The sequence below is a fragment of the Toxotes jaculatrix genome, chromosome 7 (genome assembly GCF_017976425.1).
Source record: "Toxotes jaculatrix isolate fToxJac2 chromosome 7, fToxJac2.pri, whole genome shotgun sequence".
In the NCBI taxonomy this organism is placed as follows: Eukaryota; Metazoa; Chordata; class Actinopteri; family Toxotidae; genus Toxotes; species Toxotes jaculatrix.
The window spans coordinates 5,496,979-5,514,572 of NC_054400.1; the positions used below are offsets into that span (position 1 = coordinate 5,496,979).

Sequence of the window (17,594 nt, forward strand, 5' to 3'; positions counted from 1 at the left end):
ATCATTAGTGGACGAAGCACGTCTCACAGGCACTAGCAAGTTCATGTAAACTACATACAAACCCCACAGAAATGGCCTCAGACGATGCTTTTAAAGTAAGTTTGCTGTCTTGCGTGCAGTTTACCGTTGTTTCTATGTGTTGTTAGCATTGCTTTAATACTTGTCGTGCGTGAACTAAATTGCAGCTCGCTTATCCATGGTAAGACCCTGTACGTGGACTTGACGTTTGAGCTTGTGTTTGTATTTTAGGTGTCTTCCGTGAAGGGGAAAGTGACCCTGATAACGGGTGCCAGCTCAGGCATTGGGGCAGGTACGAGCGTCCTGTTCGCCAAACTCGGAGCCCTGCTGGCTCTCAACGGCCGCGACGTGGAAAACCTCAACAAAGTAGCCAAACAGTGCACCGACTGTGGAGCTGCAGAGGTACGAACTCCCACACTGAGCAGGACACTGTGTGACTTGGATAACGTTTAACCACAGTACGTGCATGTGGCGCTGTGAGAAGAGCTCGTTGAATGCAGTTCATGGCGGAGGAGGAGAAGTTTGAATGTTTAAAGAACACAGTTAATCAATTTCTATATTTTTAATCTGTTTTTTGAACGGAGTTTGGCGTGACAGCACTTGTGTATGACAGCCTCCCTTTGTAGCCAGTCAATTTTATCAGGACTCATTATTTGTTGTCAAAATAATGAGTCCTAATTATTAATATGTTTTCAAATGTAGCTTTGGGAACAGAGTTCCATAGAATAAAATGCAAGTAAATTAGTTTAAAGTCAAATTAGCATTTGCAGCATGGATGTCAAATAAATTTAAACATGTAGATAATATTAAGTGGCAGTGTGATGCTGACATGCAAACACAGAGTGATTTGTTCTTTATTGCATGGATAAGATTTTTACCCTTGTCCAAAAATGCTGTAAAATACCAAACAAAACACTGTGTGTTCATTACTGTGCAGCCTTTGCTGGTTCCTGGAGACCTGACTGATGAGGAGATAGTAAGGAAGACAGTGGAGAAAACCATCGCTCACTTCGGCCGGCTGGATGTCCTGGTGAACAGCGCCGGTATCCTGGCCATGGGCAGCATCGAGACGACAGACCTAGCCCAGTATGACAAGGTCATGAACGTCAATGTCAGGTAGGATTTCAAACCCCTGACATCATAGCATCATTCAGATGTATTGTGCTGAGTGTACAGTAGCAAGGGTATGACAGATGATGGCGGTCCAGTGAATAGTTGAAATGTTTTCATGGAAGATTGGAAAAGAGATATATGGTATATGACATGCTTTTAGAATTGAGTGATGGGAGTGTAACTGTGTAGTGACTAAGGCAAAGTAAGAGAGTTCGTCCCCTTTTCAGCAAGAAACAATCTCAGGCTGTAGAAATGTAAAAAAAATTCTCAATTTATTTTCAATTTCAATTTGCGTCATCGAATTCACGCATGCGCGCGTGGTGTGAAGCTACCAAACAATGAACCTCGTCGGACAGTAAGCAATGCTTAGTTAACGTAAAAAAATAAAAAAGTGCAAACTTGGGCATTACTAAATTATGTCGGACGCCATGTTCATTGTTTGGTAGCTTCACACCACGCGCGCATGCGTGAATTCAATGACGCGAATTCGTGCAAGTACGAATCGATCTTTTGAAAATAAATTGAGAATCGATTCAGAATAGGAGAATCGATTTTATCAACACAGCTATAATTTTTGATATCTTAGTTTGTGTGCCCCCAAACTTTTGTTTCTTATTTCAGATCTGTATATCATCTGACTCAACTTTGTGTGCCCCATTTGATCAAGACCAAAGGCTCCATCGTCAACGTATCCAGCGTTAATGGACAGAGATCAGTGGGTATTATGCTACTGGACAAAGGTTTCTAACAGCACCCTCCATATGCATTGGCTTTATTTATCATGAAGCATCCTTGAGAGCTGTGATATTTTCTCTCTGTAGTTCCCTGGTGTGCTGGCCTATTGCATGTCCAAGTCTGCCATTGACCAGTTCACACGCTGTATAGCACTTGGTGAGTTGAGCCAGTTTAACCTTGTATGTTCAGCATTGTAAAAGTTCACAATGGCACAAAAGCACAGGAAATCACATGACTGCTTTTCATTTCAGAGCTGGCATCAAAACAAGTCAGAGTTAACTCTGTCTGGTACGTGGAATGAATGTTTTATTCTTGCACAATATCGCTTTAGTGTCACACTTTCTTCCCCCACTCTTGTTTTAGTTCACATGCCATCTTTATGCAGATTGTCTAAAAGTGTCTTTGGAAAATCACTGAAATCAGTTTTCTCTGGTGAACTTTCGTATTTTTGTTGTACCATATTATATATTCCTGCTTTTATCTCTCCAGCCCGGGTGTGATCATCACAGATGTCCACAAGAGAGCAGGACTGGATGAGGAGCAGTACGCTCAGGTAACGTCATCATGACATAACACTTCTGCATCCTGCCACTAAAACAAAACATTTTGGGCATCATGCTCATACATCTGAATTGTACTGTGAAGTCCTGAACTTGGTCCCGGTCTGCCCTGCTTCCTCTTCTGTCTGCATGCAAAAAATCTAAACATACCCAAAGAATCACCTTTTAATCTTTTGAAAATTCTAAAAACTAAATATATGTATCCTTGTTCTGTCTTTTTCACCACCAGTTTCTTGCGAAGTGTAAGCAGACCCATGCCCTCGGTCGACCAGGTGAAGTGGAGGAAGTGGCCCACAGCATCGCCTTCCTGGCGTCCGACGCTGCCAGCTTCATTACTGGAGTCAACCTTCCTATTGATGGAGGTCGCCATGCCATGTGCCCAAGATAAGACCATGTATTTTAACATAGAGTCTGCTAATATAGTGCTTTCAAACTCAAAGTCTGTTTGTGTTTTTGTATCCAATAAGACTGCAGTTGACACTGAGGAGAAAAGTTGCAGAGAAAAAAAACCAAGGCATTACTTCAAGGACACAATTTTTCTCTGTGTTTACAATGGCATTAGCTGTCAGGATTTGACTTCCAGGTGTGAAATGAACAGAAGGAAGCGAAAATGCACTGTCACAAGTAGGCAGTTTAAATGCATTTTATTATCTCGCTTTGCTATGAAGTTTTCTTTGATGCCAAAAAATTGAAAGCTGCTTATCATCAAAGGTTTCAGACATTTATTAAATTACCTGTTAAGTCATGAGACTGCATTCGCGCAGAATAAAATGTCTGTTCAGACCAAACACTGTAAGCCCATGTACTGTGGTAGCTTTAATGTTGTGTATTGTAAGAAATCCTCTGAGTTTATAGATTGGTGGGACCAACCATAATTGCTGCACATTTTAGTGACAAATGCATCAACAGTAAATGATAAGGCTGGCAGTGTCCTAAAATACAGTTGATTGTCTAGGACAGTTATTAAAAAAAACCCAAAAGAAACAAAAACTTGTACAAACTGTAGAATCTTTAAAGCTCCAAATAACCAAAAATGTGTTAAAACATGACCTTGATGACCTTGAACTGGAAACCTAATCAGAATTTAAATAATATTTAAATAGAATCCACTGTAGATAAAAGTTGCATAATTATACATTTAGTGTTTGACAAATAAAAAAAATTAACTTATAGTGTCAGACATACAAAGAATATTGAAAATGTTAAAATACTACCTTGAAAATATAATTTAATGAATTTGGCCTGTGTGTATATTTTACAATCTTCCCTTCTTTTTGTGTAAAGCACAGACATTGCTTTGCTGAGAGCTGACAAGAGTTTATCATACGAGTGTCAACTGTTGCAGCACCAGGTGTCACCTCTGTGTCATCCCAGATTATATCAGGTAACGACTTATTTGCTGTGAGATGAGAGGTGCAGTACGAGGTAGCATCTTGACACACTTTTCTTGGTTCACACTGTGGAAACCTTGGCTCCACCTTAACATTGAAAGCACCACACAGCAGTTGTTTGTGTGAAGATATCTGTATAAAATGTGGGGTCTCTCAGCGCTGGACAGTTAGTAGAGGCTCAAAAAGACTTACCTGGTGGCAGTATGCCTGTGTGTCTGAGGCACACCGTATACCTGAATGAGTGATATGATGTTGATACTGTATATGCCTAAAGGCTGTGGAACAATAACTATTGCACTTTATATTACAATATACAGTACATATACATGTATAAATAATACTTTAACATTAAAATAGGAATTATTGCATTTGAAGGTGTAACTGTTCCATATTTCTGTACAGATCTCTTGAAATCTTTTTAGGTTCTTGAAAAACTGGGTATAAGACCGTAAAGAAAATATGATACAACATGGTCCAAGAGATGACAGAAATGAGACGCTGATATTACTTCCGAAAGGGGCATTCAGATCTTGTATCACACAAACAAGTCTCTGAAAAAGGAGCTTATTGTCGTTTTCCATAGGCTGATTAGTGCCAGAAGTCCTGTTTCTGCATTTCCAATGGGTCCTCTTTCTCTGGGGTCCCGTCCTGTTTCTGCAGTCCAAGCATATTTTTTAGAGAGAGAATGGGGGTTTGAACAACTAGTCTCCCCCTGCCCCCCCCCCCCCCCCCCCATCCACCCTCCCCCATGCAGTCACTCCTGAAAGGAGTATTCCTGGCCCCACCACAGGGCCCTATAAGAAGCACACGGGTCCAACCTCAAGGTGATAGCGTGCACCAGGTTCTGTTGTCGGTAGGTTGTACACATCCACAATGGGGAGTAAGTTTGGGTCCTGGGTCTGGAAGATGAAGTGCGTCTGATGCCAGCGGCCATCTTTGATCTGAAAGTGAAGGGAGCATTAAGTCTCATGGTGTGACGATGTGGAACACAAAATAACATCAAAGGGTCAGTTCTCTCACTTAGCTTTACTGATATCCAGCTATGCAGATAGTTGTGTGCTTTAAGTCAGTTTGAGATATCTGTTGTTCAGATACCTGCCACCACACCAGTACAGCAGAGGTAAACAGAAGTTTTATTTCAGCTGATCAAAGCATTGAAAATGTATACTTAAATAATTCAACTGCAACTTGTCATTCCACAAACAAAGCCCCAGTTAAACTGGATAATGCACAGATATCACTGGGAACTCATTGGAAATACTTTTTACCAAAGAAAAAATCCATCCAAAGACCGTTAACAATGTGATCTGTGGATAATCCAAAGTAATAGGGACATTGATTGTAGAAAGAAGACTAACACTGATCAATGTTTTTTTTTTTTGTTTGTTTGTTTTTTTAATGTGAGAATTTCAAACAAAATTCCATTCACCTCCACTGTATTGGGTTGGGGTCAGGGATAACCATGAACGATGAACCATTTCTGTGCTTCTCTCTCTACACAAATGACTGCACCTCCACACTGTCATTGGTCTCATCCAGAATGATGATGAGTCTGCATACCGACGGCAAGTGGATCAGTTGGTGCTCTGGTGCGGTCAGAACAACCTTGAGCTGAACACCCTCAAGACGGTGGAGATGACAGTGGACTTTAGGAGACATCCCTGCCCTCTTGAACTCCCCCAGGACCCAAAAGAGGGCAGGGAACATCATGAAGGACTCCTCTCACCCTGCGCAAAGACTGTTTGAACCGCTCCCATCAGGCAAGCGCCTCAGAGCCCTCCAGGCCAGAACTAGCAGACACCGGAACAGCTTCTTCCCCACAGCAGTCACTCTACTGAATAGTAACAGTTAACAGCTAACTTGCATATTGCATATTTTATTTTGTCTTATTCTATTTTTATATTTATTTTATTTATCTTCTAACCCTTTTATTGCACCACTCACTACTGGACTGGTACCCATTTCATGTCTCATACTGCACTTTATTGCATATTTGTATATTTGTACATATTGTATATATATTTGTTACCTTGGTTTTTTTTTTTACCACTAGAGAGACAACAACTGCCGGCAAAAAATTCCTTGTATGTGTATGCGTATTTGGCGAATAAAGCTGATTCTGATTCTGATTAATGATGTCTGCTGAAATGACTCCACAAGTGATTCCCTGCGGGCTGCTCTGCTAACTGGCTGCAAAATGTGGGATGTATTTCCTGAACGGAGGCGTGTCTGAATGTGACACGGAGGGATGAGATAAAATGGGCCAAAAAAAGTCAAAAATTTTTTTTGCCTCAAAATGTCATAAAAATGTTCATAGTATAATAAGGCGTCAAAATGGGCCAAAAAAAGTCAAAAAATTTTTTAGCCTCAAAATGTCACAAAAAACGTCATAGTATAGTAAGGCGTCAAAATCGGCCAAAAAATGTGAATTTTTTTTTTAACCTCAAAATGTCATAAAAATGGTCATAGTATAGTAAGGCGTCAAAATCGGCCAAAAAATGTGATTTTTTTTTTCAAACTCAAAATGTCATAAAAATGGTCATAGTATAGTAAGGTGTCAAAATCGGCCAAAAAAAGTCAAAATTTTTTTTGACCTCAAAATGTCATAAAAAACGTCATAGTATAGTAAGGCGTTTTTTTTTCGGCCAAAAAAATTCAAAAATTTTTTTGACCTCAAAATGTCATAAAAAATGTCATAGTATAGTAAGGTGTCAAAATTGGCCAAAAAAAAGTCAAAATTTTTTTTTACCTCAAAATGTCATAAAAAACGTCATAGTATAGTAAGGCGTCAAAATTGGCCAAAAAAAGTCAAAATTTTTTTTGACCTCAAAATGTCATAAAAAACGTCATAGTATAGTAAGGCGTCAAAATCGGCCAAAAAAAGTCAACATTTTTTTTGACCTCAAAATGTCATAAAAAGCGTCATAGTATAGTAAGGCGTCAAAATTGGCCAAAAAAAGTCAAAATTTTTTTTGACCTCAAAATGTCATAAAAAACGTCATAGTATAGTAAGGTGTCAAAATTGGCCAAAAAAAGTCAAAATTTTTTTTGACCTCAAAATGTCATAAAAAACGTCATAGTATAGTAAGGTGTCAAAATTGGCCAAAAAAAGTCAAAATTTTTTTTGACCTCAAAATGTCATAAAAAACGTCATAGTATACTAAGGCGTCAAAATCGGCCAAAAAAAGTCAATTTTTTTTTCGACCTCAAAATGTCATAAAAAACGTCATAGTATAGTAAGGTGTCAAAATCGGACAAAAAAATTCAAATTTTTTTTTGACCTCAAAATGTCATAAAAAACGTCATAGTATACTAAGGCGTCAAAATCGGCCAAAAAATGTGAATTTTTTTTTCAACCTCAAAATGTCATAAAAATGGTCATAGTATAGTAAGGTGTAAAAATGGGTCAAAAAAAGTCAAAAAAATTTTTGACCTCAAAATGTCATAAAAAACGTCATAGTATAGTAAGGTGTCAAAATTGGCCAAAAAAGTCAATTTTTTTTTCAACCTCAAAATGTCATAAAAAACGTCATAGTATAGTAAGGTGTCAAAATGGGTCAAAAAAATTCCAATTTTTTTTTGACCTCAAAATGTCATAAAAAACGTCATAGTATACTAAGGCGTCAAAATCGGCCAAAAAAATGTGAATTTTTTTTTCAACCTCAAAATGTCATAAAAATGGTCATAGTATAGTAAGGCGTCAAAATCGGCAAAAAAAAGTCAATTTTTTTTTTCAACCTCAAAATGTCATAAAAAGCGTCATAGTATAATAAGGTGTCAAAATGGGCCAAAAAAAGTCAAAAATTTTTTTGACCTCAAAATGTCATAAAAAACGTCATAGTATAGTAAGGCGTCAAAATTGGCCAAAAAAAGTCAAAATTTTTTTTGACCTCAAAATGTCATAAAAAACGTCATAGTATAGTAAGGCGTCAAAATCGGCCAAAAAATGTCAATTTTTTTTTCAACCTCAAAATGTCATAAAAAACGTCATAGTATAGTAAGGCGTCAAAATCGGCCAAAAAAATTCAAAATTTTTTTTGACCTCAAAATGTCATAAAAAACGTCATAGTATACTAAGGCGTCAAAATCGGCCAAAAAATTCAAATTTTTTTTTCAACCTCAAAATGTCATAAAAATGGTCATAGTATAGTAAGGTGTTAAAATGGGTCAAAAAAAGTCAAAAAAATTTTTGACCTCAAAATGTCATAAAAAATGTCATAGTATAGTAAGGCGTCAAAATCGGCCAAAAAAATTCAAATTTTTTTTTGACCTCAAAATGTCATAAAAAACGTCATAGTATAGTAAGCCGTCAAAATCGGCCAAAAAATGTGAATTTTTTTTTCAACCTCAAAATGTCATAAAAAACGTCATAGTATAGTAAGGCGTCAAAATTGGCCAAAAAAAGTCAAAATTTTTTTTGACCTCAAAATGTCATAAAAAACGTCATAGTATAGTAAGGCGTCAAAATCGGCCAAAAAATGTCAATTTTTTTTTCAACCTCAAAATGTCATAAAAAACGTCATAGTATAGAAAGGCGTCAAAATCGGCCAAAAAAATTCAAATTTTTTTTTCAACCTCAAAATGTCATAAAAATGGTCATAGTATAGTAAGGTGTTAAAATGGGTCAAAAAAAGTCAAAAAAATTTTTGACCTCAAAATGTCATAAAAAATGTCATAGTATAGTAAGGCGTCAAAATCGGCCAAAAAAATTCAAATTTTTTTTTGACCTCAAAATGTCATAAAAAACGTCATAGTATAGTAAGGCGTCAAAATCGGCCAAAAAAATTCAAATTTTTTTTTGACCTCAAAATGTCATAAAAAACGTCATAGTATAGTAAGCCGTCAAAATCGGCCAAAAAATGTGAATTTTTTTTTCAACCTCAAAATGTCATAAAAAACGTCATAGTATACTAAGGCGTCAAAATCGGCCAAAAAAATTCAAAATTTTTTTTGACCTCAAAATGTCATAAAAAACGTCATAGTATACTAAGGCGTCAAAATCGGCCAAAAAATTCAAATTTTTTTTTCAACCTCAAAATGTCATAAAAATGGTCATAGTATAGTAAGGTGTTAAAATGGGTCAAAAAAAGTCAAAAAAATTTTTGACCTCAAAATGTCATAAAAAATGTCATAGTATAGTAAGGCGTCAAAATCGGCCAAAAAAATTCAAATTTTTTTTTGACCTCAAAATGTCATAAAAAACGTCATAGTATAGTAAGGCGTCAAAATCGGCCAAAAAATGTGAATTTTTTTTTCAACCTCAAAATGTCATAAAAAACGTCATAGTATACTAAGGCGTCAAAATCGGCCAAAAAAATTCAAATTTTTTTTTGACCTCAAAATGTCATAAAAAACGTCATAGTATAGTAAGGCGTCAAAATCGGCCAAAAAAATTCAAATTTTTTTTTGACCTCAAAATGTCATAAAAAACGTCATAGTATACTAAGGCGTCAAAATCGGCCAAAAAATGTGAATTTTTTTTTCAACCTCAAAATGTCATAAAAATGGTCATAGTATAGTAAGGTGTAAAAATGGGTCAAAAAAAGTCAAAAAAATTTTTGACCTCAAAATGTCATAAAAAACGTCATAGTATAGTAAGGTGTCAAAATTGGCCAAAAAAGTCAATTTTTTTTTCAACCTCAAAATGTCATAAAAATGGTCATAGTATAGTAAGGTGTTAAAATGGGTCAAAAAAAGTCAGAAAAATTTTTGACCTCAAAATGTCATAAAAAACGTCATAGTATAGTAAGGCGTCAAAATCGGCAAAAAAAAGTCAATTTTTTTTTGACCTCAAAATGTCATAAAAAACGTCATAGTATAGTAAGGCGTCAAAATCGGCCAAAAAAATTCAAATTTTTTTTTGACCTCAAAATGTCATAAAAAACGTCATAGTATACTAAGGCGTCAAAATCGGCCAAAAAATTCAAATTTTTTTTTCAACCTCAAAATGTCATACAAATGGTCATAGTATAGTAAGGCGTCAAAATCGGCCAAAAAATGTGAATTTTTTTTTCAAACCCAAAATGTCATAAAAATGGTCATAGTATAGTAAGGTGTCAAAATCGGCCAAAAAAAGTCAAAAATTTTTTTGACCTCAAAATGTCATAAAAAACGTCATAGTATAGTAAGGCGTCAAAATGGGTCAAAAAAATTCCAATTTTTTTTTGACCTCAAAATGTCATAAAAAACGTCATAGTATACTAAGGCGTCAAAATCGGCAAAAAAAAGTCAATTTTTTTTTTCAACCTCAAAATGTCATAAAAAGCGTCATAGTATAGTAAGGTGTCAAAATGGGCCAAAAAAAGTCAAACATTTTTTTGACCTCAAAATGTCATAAAAAACGTCATAGTATACTAAGGCGTCAAAATCGGCCAAAAAATGTGATTTTTTTTCAGCCTCAAAATGTCATAAAAATGGTCATAGTATAGTAAGGTGTTAAAATGGGTCAAAAAAAGTCAAAAAAATTTTTGACCTCAAAATGTCATAAAAAACGTCATAGTATAAATAAGGCGTCAAAATCGGCCAAAAAATGTGAATTTTTTTTTTACCTCAAAATGTCATAAAAATGGTCATAGTATAGTAAGGTGTCAAAATAGGTCAAAAAATGTGAATTTTTTTTTTAACCTCAAAATGTCATAAAAATGGTCATAGTATAGTAAGGTGTTAAAATGGGTCAAAAAAAGTCAAAAAAATTTTTGACCTCAAAATGTCATAAAAAATGTCATAGTATAGTAAGGCGTCAAAATCGTCCAAAAAAATTCAAATTTTTTTTTGACCTCAAAATGTCATAAAAAACGTCATAGTATAGTAAGGCGTCAAAATCGGCCAAAAAAATTCCAATTTTTTTTTTACCTCAAAATGTCATAAAAAACGTCATAGTATACTAAGGCGTCAAAATCGGCCAAAAAAATGTGAATTTTTTTTTCAACCTCAAAATGTCATAAAAATGGTCATAGTATAGTAAGGTGTTAAAATCGGTCAAAAAAAGTCAGAAAAATTTTTGACCTCAAAATGTCATAAAAAACGTCATAGTATAGTAAGGCGTCAAAATCGGCAAAAAAAAGTCAATTTTTTTTTTCAACCTCAAAATGTCATAAAAAGCGTCATAGTATAGTAAGGTGTCAAAATGGGCCAAAAAAAGTCAAAAATTTTTTTGACCTCAAAATGTCATAAAAAACGTCATAGTATAGTAAGGCGTCAAAATCGGCCAAAAAAAGTCAAAAATTTTTTTGACCTCAAAATGTCATAAAAAACGTCATAGTATAGTAAGGCGTCAAAATCGGCCAAAAAAAGTAAATTTTTTTTTCAACCTCAAAATGTCATAAAAAACGTCATAGTATAGTAAGGCGTCAAAATCGGCCAAAAAAATTCAAAATTTTTTTTGACCTCAAAATGTCATAAAAAACGTCATAGTATACTAAGGTGTCAAAATCGGCCAAAAAATTCAAATTTTTTTTTGACCTCAAAATGTCATAAAAAACGTCATAGTATAGTAAGGCGTCAAAATCGGCCAAAAAAATTCAAATTTTTTTTTACCTCAAAATGTCATAAAAAACGTCATAGTATAGTAAGCCGTCAAAATCGGCCAAAAAATGTGAATTTTTTTTTCAACCTCAAAATGTCATAAAAAACGTCATAGTATACTAAGGCGTCAAAATCGGCCAAAAAAATTCAAAATTTTTTTTGACCTCAAAATGTCATAAAAAACGTCATAGTATACTAAGGCGTCAAAATCGGCCAAAAAAATGTGAATTTTTTTTTCAACCTCAAAATGTCATAAAAATGGTCATAGTATAGTAAGGTGTTAAAATGGGTCAAAAAAAGTCAGAAAAATTTTTGACCTCAAAATGTCATAAAAAACGTCATAGTATAGTAAGGCGTCAAAATCGGCAAAAAAAAGTCAATTTTTTTTTTCAACCTCAAAATGTCATAAAAAGCGTCATAGTATAGTAAGGTGTCAAAATGGGCCAAAAAAAGTCAAAAATTTTTTTGACCTCAAAATGTCATAAAAATGGTCATAGTATAGTAAGGTGTTAAAATGGGTCAAAAAAAGTCAGAAAAATTTTTGACCTCAAAATGTCATAAAAAACGTCATAGTATAGTAAGGCGTCAAAATCGGCAAAAAAAAGTCAATTTTTTTTTTCAACCTCAAAATGTCATAAAAAGCGTCATAGTATAGTAAGGCGTCAAAATGGGCCAAAAAAAGTCAATTTTTTTTTCAACCTCAAAATGTCATAAAAAACGTCATAGTATAGTAAGGCGTCAAAATCGGCCAAAAAAATTCAAAATTTTTTTTGACCTCAAAATGTCATAAAAAACGTCATAGTATACTAAGGCGTCAAAATCGGCCAAAAAATTCAAATTTTTTTTTCAACCTCAAAATGTCATAAAAATGGTCATAGTATAGTAAGGTGTTAAAATGGGTCAAAAAAAGTCAAAAAAATTTTTGACCTCAAAATGTCATAAAAAATGTCATAGTATAGTAAGGCGTCAAAATCGGCCAAAAAAATTCAAATTTTTTTTTGACCTCAAAATGTCATAAAAAACGTCATAGTATAGTAAGGCGTCAAAATCGGCCAAAAAAATTCAAATTTTTTTTTGACCTCAAAATGTCATAAAAAACGTCATAGTATACTAAGGCGTCAAAATCGGCCAAAAAATTCAAATTTTTTTTTCAACCTCAAAATGTCATACAAATGGTCATAGTATAGTAAGGCGTCAAAATCGGCCAAAAAATGTGAATTTTTTTTTCAAACCCAAAATGTCATAAAAATGGTCATAGTATAGTAAGGCGTCAAAATCGGCCAAAAAATGTGAATTTTTTTTTTAACCTCAAAATGTCATAAAAATGGTCATAGTATAGTAAGGCGTCAAAATCGGCCAAAAAATGTGAATTTTTTTTTAACCTCAAAATGTCATAAAAATGGTCATAGTACAGTAAGGTGTGAAAATGTGCCAAAAAAAGTCAAAAATTTTTTTGACCTCAAAATGTCATAAAAATGGTCATAGTATAGTAAGGCGTCAAAATCGGCCAAAAAATGTGAATTTTTTTTTTAACCTCAAAATGTCATAAAAATGGTCATAGTATAGTAAGGTGTGAAAATGTGCCAAAAAAAGTCAAAAATTTTTTTGACCTCAAAATGTCATAAAAATGGTCATAGTATAGTAAGGCGTCAAAATCGGCCAAAAAATGTGAATTTTTTTTTTAACCTCAAAATGTCATAAAAATGGTCATAGTATAGTAAGGCGTCAAAATCGGCCAAAAAATGTGATTTTTTTTTTCAAACTCAAAATGTCATAAAAATGGTCATAGTATAGTAAGGTGTCAAAATCGGCCAAAAAAAGTCAAAATTTTTTTTGACCTCAAAATGTCATAAAAAACGTAATAGTATAGTAAGGTGTGAAAATGTGCCAAAAAAAGTCAAAAAAATTTTTGACCTCAAAATGTCATAAAAAACGTCATAGTATAGTAAGGTGTCAAAATTGGCCAAAAAAAGTCAAAAATTTTTTTGACCTCAAAATGTCATAAAAAATGTCATAGTATAGTAAGGCGTCAAAATCGGCCAAAAAAAGTCAATTTTTTTTTCAACCTCAAAATGTCATAAAAAACGTCATAGTATAGTAAGGCGTCAAAATCGGCCAAAAAAATTCAAAATTATTTTTGACCTCAAAATGTCATAAAAAACGTCATAGTATACTAAGGCGTCAAAATCGGCCAAAAAAAGTCAATTTTTTTTTCAACCTCAAAATGTCATAAAAAACGTCATAGTATACTAAGGCGTCAAAATGGGCCAAAAAAATTCAAAATTTTTTTGACCTCAAAATGTCATAAAAAACGTCATAGTATACCAAGGCGTCAAAATCGACCAAAAAATTCAAATTTTTTTTTCAACCTCAAAATGTCATAAAAATGGTCATAGTATAGAAAGGTGTTAAAATGGGTCAAAAAAAGTCAAAATTTTTTTTGACCTCAAAATGTCATAAAAATGGTCATAGTATAGTAAGGCGTCAAAATCGGCCAAAAAATGTGAATTTTTTTTTTAACCTCAAAATGTCATAAAAATGGTCATAGTATAGTAAGGCGTCAAAATCGGCCAAAAAATGTGAATTTTTTTTTCAACCTCAAAATGTCATAAAAAACGTCATAGTATAGTAAGGCGTCAAAATCGGCCAAAAAAAGTCAATTTTTTTTTCAACCTCAAAATGTCATAAAAAACGTCATAGTATAGTAAGGCGTCAAAATCGGCCAAAAAAATTCAAAATTATTTTTGACCTCAAAATGTCATAAAAAACGTCATAGTATACTAAGGCGTCAAAATCGGCCAAAAAAAGTCAATTTTTTTTTCAACCTCAAAATGTCATAAAAAACGTCATAGTATACTAAGGCGTCAAAATGGGCCAAAAAAATTCAAAATTTTTTTGACCTCAAAATGTCATAAAAAACGTCATAGTATACCAAGGCGTCAAAATCGACCAAAAAATTCAAATTTTTTTTTCAACCTCAAAATGTCATAAAAATGGTCATAGTATAGAAAGGTGTTAAAATGGGTCAAAAAAAGTCAAAATTTTTTTTGACCTCAAAATGTCATAAAAATGGTCATAGTATAGTAAGGCGACAAAATCGGCCAAAAAATGTGAATTTTTTTTTTAACCTCAAAATGTCATAAAAATGGTCATAGTATAGTAAGGCGTCAAAATCGGCCAAAAAATGTGAATTTTTTTTTCAACCTCAAAATGTCATAAAAAACGTCATAGTATAGTAAGGCGTCAAAATCGGCCAAAAAAAGTCAAAATTTTTTTTTACCTCAAAATGTCATAAAAAACGTCATAGTATAGTAAGGCGTCAAAATCTGCCAAAAAAAGTCAAATTTTTTTTTGACCTCAAAATGTCATAAAAATGGTCATAGTATAGTAAGAGGCGTCAAAATTGGCCAAAAAAAGTCAAAAAATTTTTTTACCTCAAAATGTCATAAAAATGGTCATAGTATAGTAAGGTGTGAAAATGTGCCAAAAAAATTCAAAAAATTTTTTGACCTCAAAATGTCATAAAAAACGTCATAGTATAGTAAGGCGTCAAAATCGGACAAAAAAATTCAAATTTTTTTTGACCTCAAAATGTCATAAAAAACGTCATAGTATACTAAGGCGTCAAAATCGGCCAAAAAAATGTGAATTTTTTTTTCAACCTCAAAATGTCATAAAAATGGTCATAGTATAGTAAGGCGTCAAAATCGGCAAAAAAAAGTCAATTTTTTTTTTCAACCTCAAAATGTCATAAAAAGCGTCATAGTATAATAAGGTGTCAAAATGGGCCAAAAAAAGTCAAAAATTTTTTTGACCTCAAAATGTCATAAAAAACGTCATAGTATAGTAAGGCGTCAAAATTGGCCAAAAAAAGTCAAAATTTTTTTTGACCTCAAAATGTCATAAAAAACGTCATAGTATAGTAAGGCGTCAAAATCGGCCAAAAAAAGTCAATTTTTTTTTCAACCTCAAAATGTCATAAAAAACGTCATAGTATAGTAAGGCGTCAAAATCGGCCAAAAAAATTCAAAATTTTTTTTGACCTCAAAATGTCATAAAAAACGTCATAGTATACTAAGGCGTCAAAATCGGCCAAAAAATTCAAATTTTTTTTTCAACCTCAAAATGTCATAAAAATGGTCATAGTATAGTAAGGTGTTAAAATGGGTCAAAAAAAGTCAAAAAAATTTTTGACCTCAAAATGTCATAAAAAATGTCATAGTATAGTAAGGCGTCAAAATCGGCCAAAAAAATTCAAATTTTTTTTTGACCTCAAAATGTCATAAAAAACGTCATAGTATAGTAAGGCGTCAAAATCGGCCAAAAAAATTCAAATTTTTTTTTGACCTCAAAATGTCATAAAAAACGTCATAGTATAGTAAGCCGTCAAAATCGGCCAAAAAATGTGAATTTTTTTTTCAACCTCAAAATGTCATAAAAAACGTCATAGTATACTAAGGCGTCAAAATCGGCCAAAAAAATTCAAAATTTTTTTTGACCTCAAAATGTCATAAAAAACGTCATAGTATACTAAGGCGTCAAAATCGGCCAAAAAATTCAAATTTTTTTTTCAACCTCAAAATGTCATAAAAATGGTCATAGTATAGTAAGGTGTTAAAATGGGTCAAAAAAAGTCAAAAAAATTTTTGACCTCAAAATGTCATAAAAAATGTCATAGTATAGTAAGGCGTCAAAATCGGCCAAAAAAATTCAAATTTTTTTTTGACCTCAAAATGTCATAAAAAACGTCATAGTATAGTAAGGCGTCAAAATCGGCCAAAAAATGTGAATTTTTTTTTCAAACCCAAAATGTCATAAAAATGGTCCTAGTATAGTAAGGTGTCAAAATCGGCCAAAAAAAGTCAAAAATTTTTTTGACCTCAAAATGTCATAAAAAACGTCATAGTATAGTAAGGCGTCAAAATGGGTCAAAAAAATTCCAATTTTTTTTTGACCTCAAAATGTCATAAAAAACGTCATAGTATACTAAGGCGTCAAAATCGGCAAAAAAAAAGTCAATTTTTTTTTTCAACCTCAAAATGTCATAAAAAGCGTCATAGTATAGTAAGGTGTGAAAATGTGCCAAAAAAAGTCAAAAATTTTTTTGACCTCAAAATGTCATAAAAATGGTCATAGTATAGTAAGGCGTCAAAATCGGCCAAAAAATGTGAATTTTTTTTTTAACCTCAAAATGTCATAAAAATGGTCATAGTATAGTAAGGCGTCAAAATCGGCCAAAAAATGTGAATTTTTTTTTTAACCTCAAAATGTCATAAAAATGGTCATAGTATAGTAAGGCGTCAAAATCGGCCAAAAAATGTGATTTTTTTTTTCAAACTCAAAATGTCATAAAAATGGTCATAGTATAGTAAGGTGTGAAAATGTGCCAAAAAAAGTCAAAAAAATTTTTGACCTCAAAATGTCATAAAAAACGTCATAGTATAGTAAGGCGTCAAAATCGGCAAAAAAAAGTCAATTTTTTTTTTCAACCTCAAAATGTCATAAAAAGCGTCATAGTATAGTAAGGTGTCAAAATGGGCCAAAAAAAGTCAAAAATTTTTTTGACCTCAAAATGTCATAAAAATGGTCATAGTATAGTAAGGTGTTAAAATGGGTCAAAAAAAGTCAGAAAAATTTTTGACCTCAAAATGTCATAAAAAACGTCATAGTATAGTAAGGCGTCAAAATCGGCAAAAAAAAGTCAATTTTTTTTTTCAACCTCAAAATGTCATAAAAAGCGTCATAGTATAGTAAGGCGTCAAAATGGGCCAAAAAAAGTCAATTTTTTTTTCAACCTCAAAATGTCATAAAAAACGTCATAGTATAGTAAGGCGTCAAAATCGGCCAAAAAAATTCAAAATTTTTTTTGACCTCAAAATGTCATAAAAAACGTCATAGTATACTAAGGCGTCAAAATCGGCCAAAAAATTCAAATTTTTTTTTCAACCTCAAAATGTCATAAAAATGGTCATAGTATAGTAAGGTGTTAAAATGGGTCAAAAAAAGTCAAAAAAATTTTTGACCTCAAAATGTCATAAAAAATGTCATAGTATAGTAAGGCGTCAAAATCGGCCAAAAAAATTCAAATTTTTTTTTGACCTCAAAATGTCATAAAAAACGTCATAGTATAGTAAGGCGTCAAAATCGGCCAAAAAAATTCAAATTTTTTTTTGACCTCAAAATGTCATAAAAAACGTCATAGTATACTAAGGCGTCAAAATCGGCCAAAAAATTCAAATTTTTTTTTCAACCT

At 33.0% G+C, this 17,594-nt stretch overlaps 2 protein-coding genes across 3 annotated transcripts in view; one reads left to right on the forward strand and one right to left on the reverse strand.

Annotated features, from left to right (window-relative positions):
- On the forward strand, nt 1-5,859 carry zgc:101858 (uncharacterized protein LOC449555 homolog). Of its 2 annotated transcripts, XR_005894318.1 has the most exons (9): nt 1-95; nt 250-420; nt 956-1,134; nt 1,753-1,846; nt 1,953-2,022; nt 2,118-2,154; nt 2,356-2,419; nt 2,656-3,810; nt 5,357-5,859. XR_005894318.1 is itself a non-coding variant. In XM_041042737.1 (8 exons), the coding sequence occupies exons 1-8, from the start codon at nt 72-74 to the stop codon at nt 2,812-2,814; spliced, it is 798 nt and encodes a 265-aa protein (XP_040898671.1). In that variant the 5' UTR covers nt 1-71; the 3' UTR covers nt 2,815-4,625. The 2 variants fall into 2 exon arrangements, 1 of the variants encoding a protein (XP_040898671.1); XM_041042737.1 differs by lacking the exon at nt 5,357-5,859 and having other exon boundaries at nt 2,656-4,625.
- Nucleotides 4,599-17,594, reverse strand: part of col27a1b (collagen, type XXVII, alpha 1b) — an 82,717-nt gene continuing 69,721 nt past the window's right edge. The window contains exon 61 of the mRNA XM_041042738.1: nt 4,599-4,758. Coding sequence (XP_040898672.1) covers nt 4,612-4,758 — 147 coding nt within the window. The 3' untranslated portion in view covers nt 4,599-4,611. The remainder of the gene's footprint in view (nt 4,759-17,594) is intronic.

What these genes read in the sequence shown, in the direction of transcription:
- zgc:101858 (XM_041042737.1), top strand. Translation starts at nt 72, where the DNA reads ATGGCCTCAGACGATGCTTTTAAA. An exon ending in GCGTTAATGGACAGAGATCA is followed by an intron (nt 1,847 to 1,952) that starts GTGGGTATTATG and finishes TTCTCTCTGTAG; the next exon opens with TTCCCTGGTGTGCTGGCCTA. An exon ending in CACACGCTGTATAGCACTTG is followed by an intron (nt 2,023 to 2,117) that starts GTGAGTTGAGCC and finishes TTTTCATTTCAG; the next exon opens with AGCTGGCATCAAAACAAGTC.